Genomic DNA, 18,925 nt, shown 5'->3' with positions numbered 1-18,925 from the left:
ATCTGGATCACAGCAAAGGACCCTTTACACTGTAACCCCTCCCCCCCCAGCACTGGGGGAGTAAGAACTGCTAACAGAACTCTGTCCCCACCAAGACTAATAAACACACAGGAACCGTTGAAAACCAATACCTTAATCGGAAAAATTAACACCGTAAAGCAGGATATCAGCTGAATTGAGAGGGATCCTGGGCTGATCTGGTAAGACTCAAGGAAAAGAAAATTAGCAGGTAAAAAACCCAAGTTTTTCCTTCCTAATTGTCCACTAGGCCAGTCCAGAACGCCTGGGATTATATCCAAGTGCCCTTATCCAGGGAGGGAATTGGACAATTCTGGCTTCAGAATGCTCGTTCCAAATGAAGGCTGTACCCCTTGCCTGCACATCCAACCGGTAATGTTTAGTAAAAACATGCAACAAAGCCCACTGAGCCACCTTGCAGAGCTCCTTTGATGCTGAATGCAGCTCTGCCTACAGTCACCTGACCTTTAATAGAATGCCCTGAAACCCCTTGGGCATCTTTATATCTTTAGAAATGTAGGCTAAAGCAATCGCTTCCTTAATCCATCCCGTAAGCTATAGTTGCTTGGAGGCTGCCTCCTCTCCTCTGATTGCTGGTCCGAACTGTTAGAACATTGCTCAAGGTTACTAATGCATTTAACTGAGAAAATGAAGAGCCTCAAACCTTCCCCCTAGTTTCACTACTCTTAAATGAAAGAAGTTCAACTGATTTGACTTAGATGAAAGGAAGGATGGAGCTGTATGAATACATAATCCAGCCTCTAAAAACTGCAGAAACTGATCTGTACAAGACAAAGCCTGGTAGTATGCAAGGAAAGAAAATTAGCAGATGACAAATCACATTTTTTCTTGGGACATGCTAGAGTGGTAAAGTTTCTAGATGCCACCAATTGCTTCATTGGAGCAGCAAAGGGATGATACAGGATCTGGTGCGAGAGGTAACAGTGGAGCTGCTAAACAATAGTGATCATAAATCAATCAAATATAACAATCTCTGAAGGCAGGCTCTTAAGGAAAATTCCTATAGTAGCATTTAACTTTAAAAGGGGAGACTGATAAAATGAGAGAATTAGAAAAAACTGAACCCAGTTGCAAATGTTAAACTTGCATGTGACAAGGAGAGTTTAAAACCACTATCTTGGAAGACCCTATTTGATATATTTTATATATTAGAAGAGGTAGAAAGGAGATCAAACTACAGCCAGCTTGGTTAAATGGTGAGGTGAAAGAGACTAAATCCAAAACATCTTTTAAAAACTGGAAGGTGGATCCAACGGGGGGGGGGGGAGAATAGGAAAGAGCATCAGCACTGGCAGCTTAGATCTAAAGCTTTAAAAAAAAAGGCCAAAGAGAATTTGAAAAGATTACCAGAGAAGCAAAAGCTCAAGTAGATTTGAAGAAGCCTGTGAGGGAGTTAGTTGAACCCCTAGATAACCAAGAAGTAAAAGTGGAGCTTAGGTAAGATTAGGCCATAGCAAAAAAAAAAAAAAAAATCTAAATGAATTCTTTGCTTTGGTCTTTACTGAGGAGAGGTATCAGGAAGATATCTAAGCCAGAAACATTGGTTAAGGACGTTTTGTGCCCCCATTCCCCCCCCCCCCTTTTTTTTAACATCTTTATTTTTTGCATAGTGTTGCTTTTATTTTTTTTATTTTTTTTTTGAGTCCTTGACTAGTGCGAAGACTATAAGCAGGCATACAATTTTACAGATTAAACAATGTGCCTTATGACTTAAAAAAAAAATAATACAAACTTGGCTATTCAAAAAAAGCATTCATAATATCTTAAAATCAATCACCCATCTTCATACATATTTCCCTCTAATTTTACATTATCCTATCCCCCTCTATTTTCCTTTATTACATTCTTTAACTTACCCCTATCATAACTCTCCTGCTTTTCAACTCCCCTTCATTCATTAACCACATACCTATTCTTAACATATATAACATATATATCTTGTATTACACATCTCATTTTGTTACTTCATTTGTTATATTTTGTTACATTGTATCCTCTTTATTTTTTCAAATTGTTGTTTGTAAACCGACATGGCTTTTGCTGAATCTCAGTATAAAAAAGCAAATAAAAAAATAAAATAAATTGGCCTTTTTTGCATCGCGGGGTAATAGCTTCTAGCCTCATCTACAACCAATGTACATGTGATGAGCACTATTAGCTATGCGTGAGTGTGAACGTATGTGTTGGAAGTACTAACCCGCTCTCTGAACGTGTGCCCAGGCCACTCTCCTGGGCGTGCGATTTGAGTATGCAAATGAGGGGCTAGGTGGCTGTCAGCGGGTTTGACAGCCGACGCTCAATTTTACCGGCTGCGCTTCTCAAACCCGCTGACAGCCACGGGTTCGGAAAATGGACGTGGCATAATTGAGCGTCCATCTTCCGACCTGCGGGCCGCCGGCAGCTTTAAAATTTTTTTAACTTTTTTTTAAATTTTGGGGCCGCCGACTTAATATCGCTATGATATTAAGTTGGAGGGTGTACAGAAAAGCAGTTTTTCTGCTTTTCTGTACACTTTCCCGGTGCCGGCAGAAATTTAAAATGTGCGGCTTGGCTGTACATTTTACTTTCTGTATCGCGCAGAAATAATTAATAGGGCAATCAACATGCATTTGAATGTTGTGGGTGCTATTAGTTTTGGGGGGGGTGGCTGTATGTTTTTGAGGTGCTATTACCCCTTACTGTATAAAGGGTAAAAATAGCACGTCCACGCCGCACGGCCAAACACAGGCTGAGTGGGCTCCGCACTGTACTGTATCGGCCTGTATATTACTTCTGCCCCATAGAATGGGGTGTCTGGCGTAGAGGAGGTGGGAACCGACTGCTCTGTTCTGAGACAGGTGGGAGACGCGCTTTGGTGCACTTAATGGAGTTGGTGGGAGAGATATAGACGGGGATCTGTGACTGTTTCCTGGTCGGCGCTCTTATGCCGAGGGAACTGTAGAGTCTGGTCCTCTCCTCGAGTAAGTGAAGAGAGCGCAGCCTCCAGCCCTTTCATAGTCTCCCGCGACGTCACAGCGTCAGAGGCCGTGGTACGTGGCTGCGTCACTTCCGCCGGAGCCGGAGATCAGACACTGGCCTCGGTCTGGTCTCTCTTTTCCTCCTTGCCGCCATCATGGGTCGCATGCACGCTCCGGGGTAAGCGGGCCGCAGCGCGCCCTTATGGGAGCCTTTTGGGGGGGGGGGGGGGGGGCAGAGGAGCGCGGAGTCCGGCGAAGGACTGCAGGAGTCTCTGGGCGCTGGTACGGGGGGAGGGGGGTCTGTGTATTTTGCTAGGCAGTAACTGATCTGTAGAGGAGCCGGATGCGGGTCGGCGCGGTGAGCGTGGTTTTCTGCCATAGAGTTGGGTGTCTGGGGTAACCGGAGGGTACCGAGTGCTCAAATCGGGGACGGGTGGGAGACCTGCGCTTCGGTGCACTCGGTGGAGTTTCGGGGGGGGGTATATACAGGGATCTGCCACCTCTTCCTGGGTCGGCTGTCTTATGGGGGGGGGGGTATATACAGGGATCTGCCACCTCTTCCTGGGTCGGCTGTCTTATGGGGGGGGGGGTATATACAGGGATCTGCCACCTCTTCCTGGGTCGGCTGTCTTAGGGGGGGGGGGGGGGGGGGGGGGGGTATATACAGGGATCTGCCACCTCTTCCTGGGTCGGCTGTCTTATGGGGGGGGGGTATATACAGGGATCTGCCACCTCTTCCTGGGTCGGCTGTCTTATGGGGGGGGGGGTATATACAGGGATCTGCCACCTCTTCCTGGGTCGGCTGTCTTATGGGGAGGGAACGGTTGGGTCTGGTCCTCTCCTTGCCGTTTGAGTGAGGAGCGCTGCCTCCAGCCCTTTCATTCACATCCTGCCACGACGCGCTTCTAACCCAGTGTGTACCTATGTTTGCTTTTCCTCGGTGCTTCAGGATCAGAAAGCCATGTCCACACGTTTCCCCGGGTGTGTCTGGGCTGGAGACTTAGCCTGTGAAAACAGTTCTTCCCTCTCGCACGTAGCCCGTGCTATCTGTATTCTACTTTTACAGTAGTTGTCGGGTAACAATAGAAATCCCACTCCTGTTATAGCTGAAAAACGGGACTCTTAGATGGTACGATTATTCGCTGTTTATTGATTTGAAAAGAAAACCCCAGACTAGTAAATCGGCATCGTGGCTTGTGTTTTGTCCCTGTTTTAACAAACCAGTGTCCTGCTATCACACTTGGTGTTTGTTTTTTCTTGGTACTCTGCTTGCAAATATATAAGGAAATCAGTCTACAGCTGTTTGTTGGTGCAAAATGTTACAAGTGGTTTAAACATGTTTTAAACAAAGTATTGTTAGAAATGTCAATTGTTTATTGATCTGTGCCTTCATGCAGTTTGTTACAATAATGTATATCTTTTTCAGTGTTCATGAAAGGCATTACAGTTGTATGTAGTCATATCTCTCTCTCTCTCATCCTCCGACAGAAAGGGCTTGTCCCAGTCAGCTTTGCCTTACAGACGTAGTGTGCCAACAGTAAGTAATTCAGAGGTTTAAAAAATATATATTTTATATTGCCAAAGTCATTTGTGAAAAACATACATGCTTTTGAAGATGTAAGTCACATACTAAACTCTTATTTCTAAACTGGTGACATGTTATGTCAATGGCTTTTGGAACGTTTGACAGCTTGTCACATATTAATTTGTATTTGTAGTGGCTGAAACTTACTTCTGATGATGTCAAAGAACAGATTTACAAGCTGGCAAAGAAGGGCCTGACTCCCTCGCAGATTGGTATGCTCTTATGCAACTTTAATATAGTTTTTCCTTGTTCTTGCTAACACAGTACTGAGATGTGGCTGCTAATTAAACTATTATTAATTACTTATAGTTATAGACAGTATCTGTTACGGTGAGTAACATGAATCACCTGTTCTCAATCACCATTTAAGAAATATAAATTGTCAGGTTGGGAAGTAAATATAGAAGGTGTGCTCTCACTGTAAAGATTATTGTTAAACATGCTGTGATCAGATTCTTCTTCTGTAGAAATTCTAATTTTAGCTGTTTTGTTCATGCTTCTGAAAGGATTTTAGTCTATACAGTATGTATGACACAGTTGTCAGATTTTGTGAAGTAAAAAAGGATATATTTTCATACTTAATTTTCTTTGAAGTGGGGTAACTGCATTTTATAAGAATGTTAAGTTAGTTAATCCATTTATTCCCTTATAAGGCTGTGGTTTAGGTAATGCCATCTATTGTAAAACATAGTCCTGTCGTCTTTATATTTTGTAACATAGTGCTTGTATTTGAGACCCACAGTACTGTGACACTGGGACCTGAGCTGCAGATATTGCTGCAGGAATGTGACTTTGAAATTCCTGTAGTAATAATAAGTTTTTACTATCAATGTACTTTAAATTACTTTGTTTTAAAGGAAAGACTTCCTTAAAAACGGTGTTTCTGAAGTCATATCGTGTAACGGAGATTAGTTATTTACAGCAATGTTTTGAAAATATTCTGAGGCCGTCTTTTAAACTGTTTTACTGATCTGTTTCTCTTCAAATTTCATGTAGTAGTCATTGTACATAGAAGTTTTTATTTTTTTATCTGAATCCATTATTACAACTGTGATGAACTACCTTATCACTGTGGCACCTACTGCTAACCCTCTTTCTATTGCCCGATTATGCAGCCCAGGCCTTCTTAACTGAGGCATGCCACCACCTTTCACTTGGCATCTTGCCCCTCCCACTTGTCTTTGGACCACCTTTATTAAGTGAATAAAAATGGTCACAGCTTTGTTACTGCCGTTACACACAACAGTTTTACCACCACCCTCACTGGCATAAAGAAGGTATAATAAAGAGCAGCTAACGTTAGCCATAATAGATTGATCTTTGTTTATGAACTATTTTTTTTTTGAGTGGGTAATTAAAGTTCTTCAATTTGATCATTCATTCTACCTCTCTGATGTAGAGGCTGACCAAAATTCTATCTAATTTAGTAAATTTTGCAGTTGGGAGGGAGCAGGAGAGGGAAGGGACGGTGCACAGAGAGAGTTTGAAATGGCCCAGTACTATTCAGGGGCTTATTAATGGAAATAACCAGAATTTACTTCTTTAGTAATAAATATTTCAGGCTATGATTTCAGACAAGTATATAAGATGTCCATGCTGTCAGTTTAGTAAAAATGGGTTCTTTAATTGTTTTGCATGTTAACATTTTTATTCTGTAGTTCATAAATGTTTTGGCAAAATATAGAATGTGCAGGGTTGCTGCTTATTTTGCAATCTTTCAGAGTTTGTATTATGTAACATACCTTACTTAACTGTATGAGTTTGTGTCTGCGGTTCGGTAGGATTTGCATGCTGTTTTTCCAGTTCATTACAAAGTGTATGTTGCTTTTAGGTGTAATTCTCAGGGATTCTCATGGTGTTGCCCAAGTTCGCTTCGTTACTGGCAACAAGATCCTAAGAATCCTGAAGTCCAAGGGACTTGCCCCAGACCTTCCTGAAGATCTCTACCATCTCATCAAGAAGGCTGTAGCTGTTCGCAAACATCTTGAGAGAAACCGTAAGGTAAATTAAAGTTTAGGAATGTGTTCACATTTGGCTTATGGTGACTGATTGGAAAGGATGCATTTTATCCATCTTTTACTGTTACATTCATTACTGTTTAATATTTATGAAAAATGACTTGTGCATCAAATTTGACTATAATAATCATAGAATCTGTTTTTAAGGCAATTGAATGAACTGTCATCTCGATTTATACACACAAATATCTGCACATGTGTTGGACACATTATGATAGATTTGAAACTTGTGAGCAGTAATGACAGTTGTCAGGGATTCAAACCCGGCTACTGTGTTTACATATGTTTCATGTATATTCCTAATTTAAAAAACCTCTCCAAAGTGAAGATATATTTTATATTCACTCAACTTCATGCTTGACTGAGAGAGGACTGTGCATTCTGACTGCAAACTCCTAAGGACTTCAGAAACTTTGCTATCTGTAGGGAAATAAGTTTGTAAAGGAATGTGATTGTTGCAAAGATGAGGCTAGGAAAGAAAAACATTTAAAAAAAAATCCAAACATCCAAGAAGTTCCAAACAGTGCTAAAGGGGCTCATTTTTGAGGCTGCATGTGTCCATAGATAAGCATGGATCAAAAAAACCCAGCCTTGTCAGAATCCTCGTTTCCGCACTAGATTTTCAGGTCGCCAGGTGCAAACATAAGCACATAAAACTTGCCATGCCGGGTCAGACCAAGGGTCCATCAAGCCCAGTATCCCCTTTCAAACAGCAGCCAATCTAAGTCACAAATACCTGGCAAGGACCCAAACGTTTAAATAGATCCCATGCTGGCAACAGACAGTGGCTATTCCCTATTACTTAATAGCAGTTTATGGACTTCTCCTCCAGGAACTTATCCACACCTTTCTTAAATCCAAAAGTTTTATTGCTGGGTCAGCACACACACACACATAGAATTCTCATAAGTGTGTTTTTCCTTTTGGAAAGTAGGCTAAAAGTACTTGACATGCTGACTTAGAGGATTGAGGCTAAGTTCACCAATAAATGTAGCAAGAGCCCTACATTGCCACTGATCTGTCATGATCCTCTTTTTATATACATTTCAAAGCTTGTTTAATTGGTTAGGCTTTTAGAGTGTCCATGTTAATTAAAAGTACATTTCCTGATACACTCGCAGCCAACTGATCTCTAGCCACTTGGGGGATCCATTTCCTTGAATCCATAAAAGTATGTGGTATGTGTTTTAGCTTTGACTGTGTATTTTATACATTTTTTTTTGTGAACTGTTATGATTGCTTCAGAATGTTGGTATATATAAATAAATAAATACAATCCTTTATACATATACAAAGTATACCTAACTGTATTTATACAGAAAAATACATGTTCAAAGCCTTTCTTTTTAGACAGGCTTTTGAATGATCTTAAATTGTATGTGTATGTTATTTCATTTTAGATTATGTATCTTATCTGCTTACCCTTGTTGTTTTTTTATTTATTTATTTAAAATATTTCTATACCGTCTTAACAATAAGTAATTGACCAAAACTGTTTACAAGAGTAAAAATAATAAAAATATAAGGTAAAATAAAATTGCATAGATTTTACAGTTTAAATCTCTGCATAAACATAAAATAAACATCTAAAAATCAAAAGAAATAAACATAATAAAAGGTTAGAGAAAAATACAATTTACTTATTAAATTCCTATACTTCTCAGGCATCTTGTTATATCATAGAACTAAAACTCCCTATTATGCTTTACAAAAATCAAGAACAGAGAGAAAACTAAGAACCGAAAAACCTAAAAGAGGGATTTACAAAACATATAAGCCTTATTTATTTATTTATTATTTAAATTCTTTTAATATACCGATGCTCAAGACCAGGTCTTATCGTACCGGTTTACAATGAACTAGGGGGAAAAAACCAGTTAACAATGGAAGCAAGAAATTACATTATAACAGGGAATGTGGAACTTGGTGGTTAGAGAAAAAGGATAGGTTAAACAATTTCTAACTGGAGAACAAAGCAAATAAGCAGAAACGTGAGTGTTTACATGGTAAGCATTATATACAAAATTACGTCGTGTGTAATATAAGGCAAGTTATATTAAAGTGCAGTTAGCCGAGAAATAGTTCCTTTTTTGAGTTGCTGAAGGAGGACGCAACCGCGGGGTATGTAACTGTGGGGGTGATCCTGCGGTTTCTTCAGGGGTATGCTTGGGCGAACAGCCAAGTTTTTAATTTTTTTCTGAAAGTGATATGGCAATGTTCCTGGCGGAGATCTGGCGGAAGAGAGTTCCAGTGATGCAGACCGGCAGTTGATAGAGCACGTTTTTCAATCTTGCCAACTTCTCAAGTTGGCAAGATTTTTTAATGGTCTGTAACTGCAAATGCTTCTTTGAAGAGGTGTTTTTAATGACTTTTTGAATTCTTTGCTATTGGAGATTTGTCAAATGCTTCAAATAAAATACGTGTGCATATATTGGACACACAAAAACATACAAAAAGGGCTTGAATTAGCACAATTTTAAAACTTATCAGCAGTAGTGCCAGAAGTCAGGGCTTCAACCCTATTGTGGTTAAAAGCTGATCTTTGGTTTGGCAGCAACAAAATAATCAGCAACTCGGGAATTATTGCTGATAGCAAGGTAAAGAGTAACCTAACTCAGAATGTGCTGTAATCTGGTTTAGCTCCTAAAAAGATAGATCCTGTTTTAAGGTGGTCTAGTGGGTGCTTTCTGGTGTAAAATATCTTTGACAAATCATGACTGGACAACTTAAGTTGAGCTGCAGAAACAAAACTACATTTCATAACATGTAGCCAGATGACCTCGGGACCAATGGATTATATACTCCCCTGCTAGTTGATGGGGATGGAGTCAGGTTTCAAAATAAACCAAATTATAATGTTTTTGTAAAGAAAGTAGGGTCTGAAATATACCATGCATGCTGCTAAAAACATCCTTTCTAAAGTCCCAAAATGTTTTCCTTTAGAAGATTTTTCTGTAAATTAAAAGAATTTAGTATATGGTAATTATTTAATTTTCCTGTGAAATTGCTCTTAAAGCTTTCAGAGAATCATCCTTGCTAGGTGCTCTTAACCCTGCTAGCTCACATAGCCCCAGTTTTTAAATCCTTGTGCAGAACTCAGTAGCACTCAAGGGCCAAAGGAATTTTGGAATCCCTGGTGTGACCCAGCACGATCCTGAGGTACAAGAGACTGGCAGTGAAGTTATGACGATAAAATGCCGCATGTTCTCATGTCACGCACAGAAGAAGTTCAGAAAACTGTGTTATCGGGCTTTCGGATTCTTGCTTAGGTTAATATTGAAGGACCACATCCCATTGTCCTTTCCGTGGGCAGCCCTCTGGTGTCCAAGAATGAAAAGGTGCCTGCCACGTCAGGCTGGTACCCAGGGATAGGAGCACTGTTTCCGTGTCTGCTCTCCTATCCTGAACAGTATTTGTTTATAGAATTACAACAAAACTGCACAAAATAATTGCATTTTTGGGGGGGGGGGGGGGGCGCGTGCTCCCCGATAGTTTGTCTGTTCCTTTGGGTGGCCACAAAGTTTCTGTCTGCTCCATGGTGGCCACAAACTGCAGCTCTCCCTGGGACCTGTTAATGTTGCCCCCCCCCCCCCCCTCAAAGTCTGTCGTCATTGAACATTAGCTGTAACTGGCCTGGGAATCAAACGAGTGCTTCATCGGGGGCAGTTTGCAGCACTTTCCACTGCGCTGGCCTAGTGTAATTTGTTTTTGAGGAAGCCCAACTTATCTTGAGGTTTTGTAGGCTTTGCACGTATAACATGTTTATGGTAAAACCAGTACGTCGTGACCGAGCACGTGAAGCAGTGTTAAAGGATGTAATAGTTTGCTGGAGAGCTCGGTTTGTTGTTTTTTTTATCTTTGAGTTCTGTAGTATCGCCCCTCAGAATGGAATAGATTAAAATCATTGCTCTTGCTTTTTCCTTAGGATAAAGATGCTAAATTCCGTCTGATTTTGATTGAAAGCAGAATTCATAGGCTAGCCCGCTATTACAAGACTAAGAGAGTTCTTCCTCCCAACTGGAAATAGTGAGTGTTTCCCTATTGTATTCCTGGTGTAACCAATAAGCTTAAGCAATCAGAAGCAAAAGGAAACCTGTAACTGAAGGGGAATATCAAAATTCAGTGTTATAAAAGTACTGGCCATTGTCTGTAGCAGCGGAAGTAAGGCCTCTTCCGAATAGCCAACATTGGCATGAGATGCAAGCCTGGTGAGCAAAGCAGGCTGTTTGCAGCTCCACTTCTAACAAAGAAATGTGACAGCAGAAAAAGACCATATGGCCTAATTCAACTGTTCAACCCCTACAACTCCCTCCAAGAATCCCCTGCTTCTCCCATGCTTTCTTGAGTTCAGATGCTGTTCATCTCCACCACCTCCACAGAGAGGCTGTTCCATGCAACCACCACCCTCTCTGTCCAGAAATATTTCCTTACGGGCCGATACAGTAAAAATCGCGGGAGAGCGGGCAAGTGCTCGCTCTCCTGTGCGTGCAATTCAGTAAGTTAATTTATTTAAATTAGGGCCTGCGGTAAAAAGAAGCGCTAGGGACACTAGCGCGTCCCTAGCGCCTCTTTTTGGACAGGAGCGGCGGCTGTCAGCGAGTTTGACACTGACTCTCAATTTTGCCGGCATCTGTTCTCAAACCCACTGACAGCCACAGGTTCAGAAACCGGACGCCTGCAAAATTGAGCGTCCAGTTTTCAAGCTGTGGGCCCATTTAAAATTTTTTATTTTTTTTTTTTAACTTTTGGGACCTCCGATTTAATATCGCCATGATATTAAGTCTGAGGTTGCACAGAAAAGCAGTTTTTACTGTTTTTCTGTGCACTTCCCCGGCGCTGGCAGAAATTAACGCCTACCTTTGGGTAGACGCTAACTTCTTAAAGTAAAATGTGTGGCTTGTCTGCACATTTTACTTACTGTATTGTGCGGGAATACCTAATAGCGCCCGCAACATGCATTTGCATGTTGCGGGCGCTATTAATCTCGGGGGGGGGGGGGGGGGGGGGTTGGACGGGCTTGGACGTGCGTTTTCGACGCGCTGTTACCCCTTACTGAATAAGGAGTAAAGCTAGCATGTCAAAAACACACTTCCAAATGCCGGTTAACAGCATTCGGCCTGTTAGATTCTTCCTGAGTCTCCTTTCCATTGAGAGGCCACCTTCTGTGTGGAGGTAACATCGTTATTGTATCTCCCCTGCCTCGTTTTTCCTCTAGGGTATTCATGTTTAGACCTTTACGTCTATCCCCATATCCTCTAGAATGAAGATCACTGCCCATTTTAGTAGCCTCCCTCTGGACAGACTCCAGCCGGTTTACATTCTTTTGAGGGTGCGCTCTCCAGAATTGTACACCGTGTTCCAGGGGCAATATTGCCTCCATTTTTCTGCTGACCATTCCTTTTCCTATGTAACCATACATCCTTATGAGGCCTGCTTAATCAAATAAATGACAATAAAACACATGCCCCTTTTCATACTTTCATCTCCATTTCCCTTCAGTTACCGATGCAGGACGCACATTCTTTGTCTAGTGTAGGGCATGGGCTGGATTGGGGTACTGAGCCTGTGGTGGCTCATTTGGCTGTTTACAGTGCGTTTCTTCCTTTCCTGGGGACATGCATTTTCAGAAAGACTGAATCCGACTTGGCAGTTTTACCCATAGCTCCATTCTTGGGAAAGGGAAGCAGACTCTGCCATACAAGAGAACAGATATACACTAATCCTTTTTTATTTTTCTATTGCAGTGAATCCTCTACAGCATCTGCTCTGGTCGCATAAGAATTGCCATTTATGTACTGAGAGAATAAAGTTTCATATTAAGTCTGCAATGTGTGTGGTTTTCTAACTTTAGCACATGTATGTGCTTGTGGCTTGCTTTTCTTTTGAAGGAGATGGCTGTAAAAACAAGCCACCTTTCTGAAAATAAATTGTCATTTGTACACTATTGAATGTGAAAAGGAAGATGTTTCCAGGGAAATTGTTGTACCTTACCAGAACCCACATATAACGACGTACAGGAAGCAGCAACGACCAGAGTGTACACGGAAGGTGATGTTTGTTTTTTGAACAAAGTTCATTATAATAATAAAAAAAAATTACATTTCTAAAATGTTAGAGGAAGCAATAGTGCCAAGGCAGACAGAAGTGTTAGTTTTAAAGAAAGCACCTATTAATACCGCTATTCCTTGCCCTTTTTCACCTTTTGGCATGCTCTTTAACATTCATGGTATGGTTAAGATGTCTGATACCTACAGGCAGCAGGTTTGTGACATTAACATCCTTTTCCCTTAGTTAAATATATTATCTACCAAAGAAATCTCTGCTGAAAAACGACCAGCTGCTGCCACACCTCAAAATTCTCCAACTTTAAAAAAAAAAAAAAAAAAGGTGGGGGAGGGGATTGCTGTATTCATGGGAGTAGCATCAGAACTGTGGAACCCACTCTCTGCCCCCCCCCTCCCCCCCTTTATCTGCAAGGACTCTGACTGCATCAATATCCTACACCAACAGAAAACATGGCTAGTTACCCAGCAGGCTAAAATTCTCTCGTTTGCCTGTCAACTTGCTCAGACCTAACTGTCTTGACATACCATAGTCCAAACCAGCAATACTTCAAGCGCACGCTGTAAGGAAATGCTGAATTTGATCCAAGTTCCCTGCACGGACCCGGATCAGTCCAGACTGCTGGGTTATGCCTCCCTTCCAGCAGATGGAATCAGAAAAGCTTACACTGGTGGCGCCACCTGCGATCCTTCAGTATTTCTCTGTCTCCAGCAGATGAAGGTGGCAGAACCTGTGGTCCTGATCCTTCAAAAAAAAAAAAAAAAAAGTCATCCTCCAGTGAGGAAGGCACTTGTAATTTTTTATTCTACCTCTGCCTAGATCAACCAGTTAATAAAAAAAAAAGCAGCAAGTCCTCCCAAGGGGTTGGAGCTTTCTGCCTTGGTGGCAGGCAAGGCTGGGGACCCTGAGAGCCTAATTTCCCGGAGCTTTTCTTTCAGAGCGGTGAGTAGGAGGATTTACCTGTGGGCCGGTCCCTCCCCCTAAAGCCCGGAGAAGATTAATTCCTCTGGTGAGACCGAAATTTAATAAAAAAAAAATAAACCCAGGAACGTTTCATTCCTCTGGTTGTCGTTGAAGGGAGGCATAACCCAGCGGTTTGGACTGATCCATGGTACTGCAGGTAAGAACCATTCCCTGTACATGCCCAGATCCGTCTAAGACAGCTGGGGGTTTTGCCTCCCTTCTAGCAGATGGAGACAGAAAAACTTCGAGAGCCCCCTCTTGAGACTATGTGCTGCCTGCATCTCTGCAGTATTTCTTTGTCTCTAGCAGATGGAAGTGGTGCAAAACCTGCAGTCCTGACCCATAAATAAATTGTGGGGTTTAAAAAAAAAAAAGTGGAACAGTCTCAGTCTTGCTGGACAGAAGAAACAGCTTTCCTCCCAGGGGGTGGTTAGGTTCCAGTGGGACCATTCCCCCGGTAATAGGTGCTGTGGGAGCTGGGCTGGGAAGCCTGCTGCGCTCCTTGGATCGGTGAGGTGCCCGGGGTGGTACCGGTGGTCCTGTCCTCCCCCCCCCCCCCCATAACCTCTTTGGGTATCTGGAGCAGCCTATCCTCACGGTATCGCAGGAACAGAGGTCATCTTAAAAACTTCCGCCGATGCTCAGATTCGAGCGGTTGGGGGAGGGGATCTCCCGCCGCTGCAGTGAGCCTGGGGGACGATTTTTCTGACTTTTCGGTGGAGGAGCCCCCTCCCCTGGTGAGGGAAGGGCCAGTTTTGCACTTCTTCACTCCAGACTTTGTGCTTTTAATGCACAAAGCTTTTTTGGCAAGTTTGTCCCAGCAGGAACCTCTTTCTTCTCAGTGGGCCCTCCCAGTAAGGTTCCCAGGTGTCCGGAACCTTCAGGGTCCGTTAGGATACGGAAGAGCCAGAGTCCTGCTTTGTGCAAGGACAAGCCATGTCCCTCGGGGTGGGTGGACCCCACGAGGCCTGCACCACCGGAGGGGACCCCGGCCCCACTTCCCGGTGCTAAACCGCAGAAACCTCTGGTTTTGATGGGATGACCCTAAGGTAGTCCGTCTGTTTCAGATGGAGGAGCTGGAGCCCCTCGTTCCCTTTGTCCTTGAGGAGCTTGGGCTGGCTCTACCCCAGGCAGATTCACTCCAAGACACGGTTGATCTAGTTCTGGTGGGCTTGCGGAGCCCAGCCAGGAGTTTTCCGCTTCATCAGATGCTTCAACAGCTTGTGGCCCAGGAGTGGGATGCTCCAGATGCGGGTCTCAGAGTGGGTCGAGCCATGGACAAGTTATATCCTCTGCCGGAGGATGTAGTGGAACTTCTGAAAGTACCTAAAGTAGATACCGCAGTTTTGGCCATCACAAAGCGAACCACTATCCCAGTGGCAGGGGTGACTGTGCTGAAACGAAGTCCTCCTGCTCCGCGCGAGCCTCAAGTGTGTGCAGCAGTTGCTGAGCGCACAGGATCTCCCTCAGGAGGCAGCACAAGCAGAGCGCCTGAAGGCGGCAGTGGCTTATGGGGCAGATGCCTTATACGACTTGCTCCATACATCCTCCGGAGCCATGGCTTCTGCGGTCTCTGCACGACGGCTCTTGTGGTTGCACAACTGGGCGGCCGACGTCTCTTCTAAGTCTCAGCTCGGGGCCCTGCCTTTCAAGGGCATGTTCGTCTTTGGGGAAGAAGTGGAGCAGCTGATAAAGTCGTTGGGCGACAACGAGGTCCATAAGCTTCCCGAGGATAGACCTAAGAGCGCCCGGGGCTTCTTGCCGACGCGCTCGCTTTCGGGGACAAAGCAGGATTCCTACAGAAGGCTATGGGTTTCTCCTTCATCTTTTCCACATGGGTTTTTCTCTTAGTTGTACTTAGTTACAGAGGTTTTGGGTTTTGTTCTGGTCCATTGAGACTTATTCTCAGACTGTTGCATGTTCCATTTTCCTCTGCTTTGACATTTTAATACTGAAGAGATGCATAGGCTTAAGAGGGGGCACTCTTGAAGTTTTTCTCTGTCTCCCTCTGCTGGAGGGGAGGCAAAACCCCAGCTGTCTGGACTGATCCGTGGTACTACAGGAACAAAAATTAGCAGGTAAGAACCAATTTTCCTTTATTGATAGTTCCTTGTAAATCCCATCAACTCCTGTGTGAACGCCCCACAGTGCATGCAAACTACCTGTACTATATAATGCGTCTTTTCTAACCAATGATTAGGGGCCGCCTTTGTCAGTTTTTATTTCCCCTCTGTAATTTATTATACTGAACACGTGAGGGAACTTCAGTGGTAAAAAGGTGAGTCAGTCCCTTTTCCATTGTTTTTTTCTCCATGTTTGTTTGTTTTGTTTTTTTTTGTTATAATAAACTGAATTCCAGGGGGAAATAAAACTGAAAAGGAAGGTCCAACGTATTACATAACGATTTCATTTGACGATCTGCTTTGATCAGCTCTGCAAGGCAAGGATAAAAGTGTGCGACTTGAATGAAAAGTGGGGCTGAGTTGGGACTCGGGCCTCCAGGCCAGGCTCCCCTGGACTTCTATGGAGGCGAGTTTGGTCTAAATGGGGGGCTTCTGTTACGGCTGCTTTTCAGCAAGCCTCCTCCCTCTGCTTCTTTTCCTTCTCTCTTAGAAGTAGACTAATTTTTTACTGTGTTATCTGCTTTCACGTGGTTAATCAGCTATGAAAGGCCAAATAAAATTATTAATTTCTATGGATCCACAAAACAGGGAAAAAAGTTTCTTGCCACGAGACCCCTGATTCCATCAGGTGGAGACCTGGTTTTGTTAGCTTTCCTTCTAAGTGCTGTTAAACATCAAACACATGTATTTTTATCCCAGTCACTTCAGTCTGTCTTGCTTCTCTTGGAGTAGTAAATGCTGAAGAAGTTCCTCTTGCTGGGTCCTGAGTATGTTTACGTCTCCATTGTAAGTGGCAGCAGATTGTGTGACTATCCACAGCCGTGGTGGCTCCTGTTTCGTTCTTGGATTCCTTTTTCTGTTTGTAGGCTAATAGGGGGATCTTATATCCTCGGCTGGATAAATAGCCTCTTCAGCACGTTTTTATAGTTTTATTTCTGTCAAGTTGATGCATGGTTTGAAATTTGAAAACCCGTAAAATAAAAAAAAAAATCATGGTGCGATTATGAAACCATGTGCTTATTCCATCCGATGCTTATATCTGTCTCTTAAGTACATTAGCTGAGCGACTTACAAAATAGGCTTGTAATAACCGTGCTATAGTTTTCTAAAAGCAAGCTTAGCCTGCCGTAAGTGTTTGATTTCAGTAATTTCTAAATTCTTATTTCTACCACGTTTAATTTTACCCGTAGCCACTGCCCATCTATACTCAGGATACCAAGTTTTCTGTAATGCTGTAGATCTACTTTGTCATCCTTCACAACAGAATTGTGGGAAACAAAAGGCCAAGCTCCTGCCCCTCTCTTCTGTCAAATTACTGGCTGGCTGGAGGACCTTGTGGGAATACAGAATATGATGGCAGATAAGGACCATAACCCTATCCACTCGTCCTGGTCTGAGCCCATAGACCCCAGTCGATACCTGGTTTTCCCTTCCATTGTTCTGAGCTCTATATTAAAACAGTTTGGCAGTGTTCTGGATCTACATAAGACCCACAGCACTAATCCGAGCAGGGCTCCAGTGTTCTGTTTCCAACCGAGCCAAATTCGGGTCCCAAATACCTGGTAGGATAGACTGCATGCTGCTAATGCCCAGGGATAAGCAGTGGCTTTCCCCAAGACTTCTTGGTTGACAGCTTATGGACTTTTGCTCCAGGAACTTGTCCAAACCTTTTTTTAATCCCTGCTATGCTAATTGCCTTTCTTGCATCCTCTGGTAATGCGTTCCAGAGCCTAATTGTGTGTTGAATGAAAAAATATTTTCTCTGTCTTAAATGTACTACTTAGGTGTATCCCTCATACTTGATGAAGAGTAAACAGATTTGCCTTTACCCATTCCATTCCACTCGTGATTTTATAGACTTTTATCTCCCCTCACCCATCTGTTCTCCAGGCTGAAGAGTCCTAATCTCTTTAGCCTTTACTCAAGAGAGGAGCTGTTCCATCCTCTTTATCATTTTGATCGCCCTTCTCTAGTTATGAAGATTTTGTAGTTCTGTATCAATTTGCCCATGTCTGCATTATATTTCATCTGCCTTCAGGAAATCCAGCTCCATTTAGCTGGACAAACTGCAGATTTAAAAAATTTAATAAAGTTTGAAAAGCAAATGAATGCCTAAATTCTCCTCTATTTAAGTTGCATTTATTTCTTACACCTTACTAGCTCCAGACGGAAGCTGTCTGGCACAATGCAGATCCTAGGAAGAGCAGCAATAACTTTGTCAGACTGAGATTGCATCTTTGCTTGAAGATTAGGTTCATTCTTGTGCACAACAAATCCATCTTGGAGATATTTAACTGAAAGAGAGGGTGAAATTGGCCCAAGTTTGAAATTTGCGAGCAGTAGCACCAATGGTTCTCAAGCTGGTCCTGGTTTTCAGGATATACACAATGAATGTGCATGAGAGAGATCTGCATGCCCTACCTTCGGGGGGGGGGGGGGGGGGATCTTGTCAAAGACTTACTCTTTTGTACTCCACCATATTAAGACAAAAATGTAACTTGAATAAGGAAAGAGATTTTGCAGGCAGTCACGCTCTGGTTGGCAGATAGGACATATCCTTTATAGTCTGGGAAGGATGGATGAGTCGGGTTGGTCTTTTTCTGATATCTACTAACTAGGTGGTTGTTCCTACTTTTGCAAGCTGCTCTGCTGAAGTTTATTTAGAGAAACTAGTTTTCAGTAAAAAGTCTCTCTTAAAAACCATTCTGGAATTATTACTCTGAAATGATAGTAAACGTAAGAGGAAAACGATGGAGGAGACTAGATGAACCAATTGGAGGAGAAGGTTAGGAGTGGAGGTTTTCTGCATGGGGTAGAAGCTGAGAGAGGATTAACTGGAGGGGTGAAGACTGAGAGAAGGGATCAGCTGGATGAGAGGAGGTTAGGAGTGGAGGTTTTCTGCCTGGGGTAGAAGCTGAGAGGATTAACTGGAGGAGTGAAGACTGAGAGAAGGGATCAGCTGGATAAGAGGAGGTTAGGAGTGGAGGTTTTCTGCATGGGGTAGAAGCTGAGAGAGGATTAACTGGAGGGGTGAAGACTGAGAGAAGGGATCAGCTGGATGAGAGGAGGTTAGGAGTGGAGGTTTTCTGCATGGGGTAGAAGCTGAGAGGATTAACTGGAGGGGTGAAGACTGAGAGAAGGGATCAGCTGGATGAGAGGAGGTTAGGAGTGGAGGTT

The 18,925-nt window shown here is 42.9% G+C and overlaps 1 protein-coding gene across 1 annotated transcript; it reads left to right on the top strand.

The window, feature by feature from the left end:
* The first annotated feature begins 3,020 nt into the window (after window positions 1-3,020).
* On the top strand, window positions 3,021-12,427 carry RPS13 (ribosomal protein S13). The gene is made up of 6 exons (XM_029582742.1): window positions 3,021-3,174; window positions 4,485-4,533; window positions 4,715-4,793; window positions 6,413-6,582; window positions 10,525-10,625; window positions 12,344-12,427. Exons 1-6 carry the CDS (start codon window positions 3,152-3,154, stop codon window positions 12,375-12,377), a joined length of 456 nt encoding a protein of 151 aa, XP_029438602.1. The 5' UTR covers window positions 3,021-3,151; the 3' UTR covers window positions 12,378-12,427.
* Window positions 12,428-18,925: the final 6,498 nt, after the last annotated feature.

Source organism: Rhinatrema bivittatum, chromosome 17 (genome assembly GCF_901001135.1).
Source record: "Rhinatrema bivittatum chromosome 17, aRhiBiv1.1, whole genome shotgun sequence".
In the NCBI taxonomy this organism is placed as follows: Eukaryota; Metazoa; Chordata; class Amphibia; order Gymnophiona; family Rhinatrematidae; genus Rhinatrema; species Rhinatrema bivittatum.
The sequence above is the reverse complement of the archived record's forward strand: the minus strand, read 5'-3'. Positions and strand labels throughout refer to the sequence as shown.